This window comes from Neospora caninum, chromosome III, assembly GCF_000208865.1.
Source record: "Neospora caninum Liverpool complete genome, chromosome III".
NCBI classification, from domain to species: Eukaryota; Apicomplexa; class Conoidasida; order Eucoccidiorida; family Sarcocystidae; genus Neospora; species Neospora caninum.
In genome coordinates, this window is record NC_018388.1 from 622214 (window position 1) to 628792 (window position 6579).

The following is a 6579-nucleotide window of genomic DNA, read 5'->3' on the forward strand; positions in this document are numbered from 1 at the left end:
GAGGTTGAAGAGCTTTTATTGCGAGAGTCAATTCCCCTGCATACGCATGGCAGCCACGATCCACTTCAGTTTCATTAAATCCTGAACGTGTCACAAAATTTAACGGGACTGCAGAGTTGGGACATCCAGAGCTCAGAAGCTGTTCCAGTGCTAGCGGCTGAAAGCAGCTTATACTGGATCATCCCGAGCTTCTGGCGGGGCAGCCCACCAAGCACTCCGTCCACTGGGACTCACCAAACTGCATTGTGCTCACAAGTACTCTAACGTCCATACAGTCGCGTTCCTGGGATCGTATCGCGGCCGCTGACTGCCGACTAAACCGCCGAATCAAATTCCTCGGGATCCGTTTCCTCCGATTGCGAAAGACTCAATTCAGCCTCATCGCAATCCTCCTGAAATACGAACACAAATACGGATTGCAGCCGCATGCTTCACGCCGGAACGGAAGGAAATTCGTTAAGCACTTCATAGTAGACCATAGACCAACTACCGCTTCCTGCGATTTAAGGTTTGCCTGTGGTCGGTCGAGATATTTCAGTTGCAGCCGTTTTGTCGCAGGTGCTAGATGCCTACACGCTGTGTCAGATATGGTCTACGGCTAAAGCATCCCCCGCTGTTGTGTACCAAGGAGATATTTATGTCGTAGAATTGCGCATCGGGGTATATGAGCGAATCCTCACCACCAAGTCAGGAGTGAAGGAGTCGCCATTTTTTCCTTAAGGACACTTGAGAAAGTGGCCTTGCGATTTACGAATACGTACCTGAGTTTGCATGATGTGGGCGGGTTCGATGCCGACCGGAAACTGCATCCGGTTGTATAAAGGAATGTAGGCTCCTGTGTCGGAGAAGTCGGCTTCCTCGGTCTCTATACTTTCCGTCCCCTTCAGAGTTTCTTCATACTCCCGTAAAACCGTCGCCAGGTTAAGCGGCCGTTTTTCGTCGTCGGCGTCTGTGTGGTCGGACGAGTCCAAGTCGAGTCTTTCACCATCTGCCCAATTCACACCGTGGAAGTCAGGGAACATCTGGAAACAATGAGAGCCGCAAACGAGAGCAGGTGTAGACTGCTTCGATTTTTAAAACCGTGGGAACAGTGTGGCGAAGTGAATCCAGGCGGACCTCACAGCACTGCTGTTGACAGCAACTACCCGCCTCTTTCTGATTGGAGAGCCGCGGCAATCTATCAGCGGTGCTGCCGAACAACCTTCACCGGCACAAAAAATATGCTGCCTGGCCAGATTGGGGCAGTGCTTCGCTGGATCCAGGAGATACCTCGATAAGATATCACGGGAACGGTTGCTTACGCGGGGACTGGCACGACTCTCTATCTTCGTCGCTGTCAACGTCCGAGTGGCGACAGCGGACGGGTATGTCGAGCAAGGCAAGCTTTCCTTGAAAGAAACATCTAGCAGTTATTAGCCCTACTGAGAGTATGGTGAGCAGGCTGGCGGATGGCATGACAAAGCGAGTGAAAGACAAGGACCTATCGGCCAGAAACAAGACGGCAGTCACTCCAGAGAGAATGGCTCCACCGGTCATGGGACCGGAAAAAAGAAGGTACAGGACGAAGCCCAGAGGCCGGGGGCCAAATGCAATGGAAGCGCTGTGAGTCAGCAGGGCAGCCAATCCCACTGCAGAAAAGATGCCGAGAGCTACTGCAATCGTGAACGCAGCCGGACTACTAGTAGCTGTCATTCCCAAAAGCCAAGAGGAAGCACAACTGAGGGACGATGTCATGACCAACCCGGTCCCGACGTTAAACACACGAGTATACTCGCCCCAATAGAGAGAGCAGAGGACGGCGAAGAAAGTTAACATAATGGAAAGACACAGCACCTTAGAAGGGGGTACATCGCAAGAGACAGCGGCAATGTGCCAGTAAGTGTACAAGGACGCAAAGTAAAAGAAGTGGCAGCATGAAACGAGGCAAAAAAAAGCGAAGCGTTCTGTCCGTATGGATTCCCCAAGGGACAAACTGATTCCATGTAAGCCGCGAGCCCATGAAGGAACTGACTGATGCTGCATGTAAAGCTCGTCCAGCTGCTTCGCGGTACCAGACACGTTCGAGACCGTGAAGGGCACAATGAAGTGGGCCAGGTACGCTTGGCGCAGGGTAGCGCATCTTGTCAAAAAGCCTGCTACGGATTCACCAGGCAAAAGACGATTTTGTGCTGCGGCGGGTGCCTGCTCATCTAAAACGGATTTCCTTAAGTCTGGTGAGTCCCCAGCCTGTGAATGAATGGAGTCGTCCGCGGAAGGTGTAGTTGGAAGTGGGTGGCTTGTGTTGTTCTGTCCTTCCCTCAACCGCCCACGACGAAGCCGCTGGAGCCTGAGGACAGCATGCCACAATTGAACACTTTGACCTAACAAGTGTCAATGTGACCACTATAGGTGCCGTTGCACTATCAGAGCTTGTACATCGTCAACGAAAGTAGTTCTACTGGGCGTCGATGTTTACGCAGCCAGATATCTTATGGGCTGAACAAACACCTGCACTGTCCCGACTATTTACTAACTTTTAGTCGCCTCGTCTATTGCAGTTAGTGAGTGCTGGGCGATATGGAGGCAAACCCGCATGAGATGGGGGTACTACATCGACTATCCATCGTCCTCAATATCGCTCGAATGAATGAGCGCAGCCGTCGACTGAGCACCAGCCCACCATGGAGGGTTCTGAAGCAGAAGTCCGCCGCAGAGCTGGAGCGCAAGGGTAACAGCGGCAATCACTTGGAGCACTGAGGAAGCATCCCAAGAAGAAAAGGAGAGGTACGCCTGCGAAGTAAACAGTGGTTGCTCTCTCGTGAATGTGGACGAATCCGATCTCGAGCCAGCTGATAAAAAAATGGACAGCAAGTGAAAAAGAGGAAAAGAATCTGGTGACGATCTACATTCGTATTTTATGGTAAAGTGCCAGAAGTCAACGGAAGTCGGGCAAATGATTCCTCTGAACATGAACTTGGGTATTCACTCCCTAGCATCAGGCTGATGCGGATATCCGCTCGAGCTGGAGAACACATCCCTGACAAGGAAAACGTGATAATGTCCTCAGACAGTCGTTCGACAAAGAAACCAAAATTATAGAAGGTATGTTGTCGTGGTTTGTTGTTCCACTGAACACAAAAACACTTAAATTCATTCCTGCGTCCGGTTGTGCACCTGAGAGGCAAAGGATGGGCTCATAGGCACTATACAAGAGGCCAAGAAGCAGAGGTCACCAGTGAAACCCCATCTGACTGCATTTTGCCGCTTCCTGAGAACTCTGCCAACTGTACATTAGAAAGGGTAGGTGAATATCGCGGTTCCGGACACCCCTGGTAGCGAAAAATTATCGGTACATGCATCCGGGATGCTTGTCAATTCTATATCTCACACTAAACGGCATTCCGTTCACGCTCACGCCGTCAGACTGTGCCTGTTTTGCTTGCAAACCCGGACTGCATACCATCCTACAATAGACGACTGCCTCCCCCTTTGCAGCGCCACACTGTCGGGTCATCGTGATATCCCAACTACGCAGTGGATAGAGGAAACTCCACAATTTCCGTGACATCTTCAAAGGGGTAGTCTCTCACCAGGCCATGCCTCCCAAAGACATACCTGGCGCAGAACGGATTACTCCTGGAGTAGACGAATATTTTGCGCCAACGAGAATAATAGGAATGAAAATGCAGGGACTGAGAATGAGCGTAGTACAGCGAAGAGTGAGAAGAAGATTCATTTTGTTGGGCTGCCATCGTAAGGGCACTGTTGACGCAGGAGCCATCTGCAAGCCTGCCCCCATCCCCTGAACTAACCCGTACAAAAAGAGGATTGCCCAGAAGGAACTAACGGCGAACGAAGCACCCAAAGCGCCACTGAATCCAATGAGGGCACCACAGCATACTGCCAGCCGGGGACCAATCCGAGTTTCAATTATACTGCCCAACGGCAAAGTTATCATAAACCCAGCCAGCTGCATGACAGACACCCAGGCACAATGCCTGTACTGCCACAAGCCGCCTGACTGTTGAAGATAAAAAAATATGTACGGGTATGCGGAGCTCCAACTCAGACATGAACCGAGCCCAAGCATGACCAGGCAGCTTCCAAGTTCGACTATCCATTTTTGAGCCTTGAGCCCTCGGAAATATTGTGGAGGACTCCACCGGGATTTACCCTTCGGCTTCTGCGATGGCGTGATGGCCTGCCGGTCCCGGCTTCCACGCTCGAACGAACGGTTTCCCTGCGATCCCTCGGCAGAATCCGAAGAAGGCAGCGATAAGGGAGGTGGCACCGATCCCTCTTCTTGCAACATGCTGCTTTCGTGTAGTGTGAGATGATCTGCCCAGAAATCAAGGAGTCAACAGCTGTGTAGAGACAAGCAACCAACCACGAAAGCCCGCTGGACAGGAGCATCGCACACCCTGTTTCGCCTGCTTTGTTGCCAGGCGCACGCCGAGAAGAACAGTAGTCATCTAGTTACTCGTCACCTAGTTTGTCACTTCATGGTGCTGGTGGTCTTGACGTGATTGCTCATAGCCGATGGTAACACAGGCAATCTGAGATGAAGGCTGTGCCCAAAGTCGGTGACGTCCACTGGTTCACCGAGAAAATCTGCACCACCGCGATCTTCCAGAGTCGGTCCATAAAACACAAAATGGACAGATGGAAGGTTCAGACCGCAGTCATGTCGGCAGAACTGCATACTCCGCCGTACGACAAAGCGTCCGACGCAGGAATATAGTCTGCACGGTACATGCTTCTTGGATCAACGTTTGCCCGTCGGCACGTCTAGCTGATCGCGTTTTCTTTAAAGGAACTCTGAGACAGCAGTGGACATGAAACGTGAAAATCTTTTCGGGTGCCACACCAACTGCTGGTGATCCTAGGACTGCTAGTCGGGGACCGGCAAGCTTCTGTGTGTCGCAAAGACACGGCAAGTCAGAGCTCAAAGCGCCCTGGCGGATGGGAAAAACTGGATCTACGCATGAAAAAAAAATGAACAACAGTTCTGTCGGCGCTAGTCATGAGTGGGTTCACGCTTCTGGAGCGGTTGAAATCACAATATGCCACCGCTGAACTCTAACCGATTTTGACGCCAGTCGGCAGGCAGTAGGCTGCTAGTCAAGACAACCAACCGCTAGGTTGGTGGGTGCGTCCGTCCGCATGCGATCGTGCTAGTTTGCAACCCACTCACGCCGGCAAACAGCCCTCAACTACCTCACCAGAGCAGAAAAGCAAGCCTCCCGCTGTCGTTTAACACAGCAGCTGAAAGTAGAATGTAACAGAAAGACACAAGGTTTGAAAATCCAGGCAAATGTTACGTATTTGTAGCTGACATCTCGACCGCTCTCGTGATGATCCAGACAGCTGCCGGCTGAAGACTCTCGGGTCAGAGAAAACTACGCTGTATTTTGCCACTTGCGCAACTGATGCACTCTGCAGTACTGCGTTCATTTCGGACCTCAGCTGGGAATTCCCGTTGGTGCTGCAACAGATGCAGAGCTCAGAACGTCAAGCAGCGAAATCCGCGGTGCGCCGGTGTCCATGAGGTGGCACACAACAGTGACGGTGTGCAGATCGATTCCTCCGGCTACGTTGAGAATATCTTTCCAAAAGGTCCTCTTTCGTAAGGTGCCGGTCAGTCCACATGCTGAGTGAGCGTTTTGCACAGGTGTAGTGCCCACTGACCCGTCGCCTTTCCTAGCAACCACGTTCCACGGCGTGGCACATCACGTCAGTAACCGTCGCGAGCGCTGACTTCGTCAGTTCCACGGGAGTTACCCCTACATGGCTATGCTTTGAGAGTGACAGCGTCAGGAGGATGATATGCCCTTCGACATTTGGTGCAGCTTCGTGTATCTGATAGAACCGTTCGTGCGTGCGTGATGCCGCTACAGAGAGGGCAACTCAGACACCGCCATATGCTTCTGATCACGAGCATTCGTGTGTATGCGTATTGTTGCAACGGTGCCTCATCTGGCACGGCCCTGTGGGCTTCCGTGATGGAGGCTTCTTGTTGTGTACGCTACCATGAAGCCACTGTTTGATACCGCTGTTGAGTTCGGCAGTGCTTGAAGAGAAGGACGCAGCTGCTTAACTTTTGTTGACATAGTGCTTGTGTATTCACTCGTATGCCAGGCCTTTGGCTCTCACGCCTGCAGTGCTGCTTTCGTTTCACGTTTGATGTGGTAGATAGTAGCAGAGGCAATAGCAGAATATCGACTTCGTGACTTGCAGATGCCCTAAAATACAATCTAGTTCAAGTAGGCGATACCATAAAGTAGTGTCTCTTCCGTGATAACGCAGTCGTAATGCTGACCACCTTCCGTCCGTCCTCATACGCCCGAGTTAGGGGGGCAGGGGCAACTCAGGAGGCACACAATGTGAGTGTTTTTCTTCTCTCGAAATGGTAGCATGCCCGGTTGGTCTTCTGATTCAAATGCGCACCATGCGGTTGATGTACGCAATCGATCGTGTCCCGTATCTTCCCTAGAGACTGCGCTAAAGCAATGCCATGGCAGAGGATACTTGGATATCATAGATTTGGCGTGTTGTTAGTTCCTGTCCCTCTTGCGGATGGAACAATTGTGTTCTAACCGA

At 51.6% G+C, this 6579-nt stretch overlaps 1 protein-coding gene across 1 annotated transcript; it reads right to left on the reverse strand.

Moving 5' to 3' along the window:
• Positions 1 to 314: 314 nt before the first annotated feature.
• On the reverse strand, positions 315 to 3937 carry NCLIV_007670 (hypothetical protein; the record flags this gene model as incomplete). The annotated part of the gene is made up of 6 exons (XM_003880278.1): positions 315 to 392; positions 762 to 988; positions 1302 to 2326; positions 2660 to 2828; positions 3189 to 3243; positions 3614 to 3937. 6 exons carry the CDS (start codon positions 3935 to 3937, stop codon positions 315 to 317), a joined length of 1878 nt encoding a protein of 625 aa, XP_003880327.1.
• Between the last annotated feature and the right edge of the window lie 2642 nt (positions 3938 to 6579).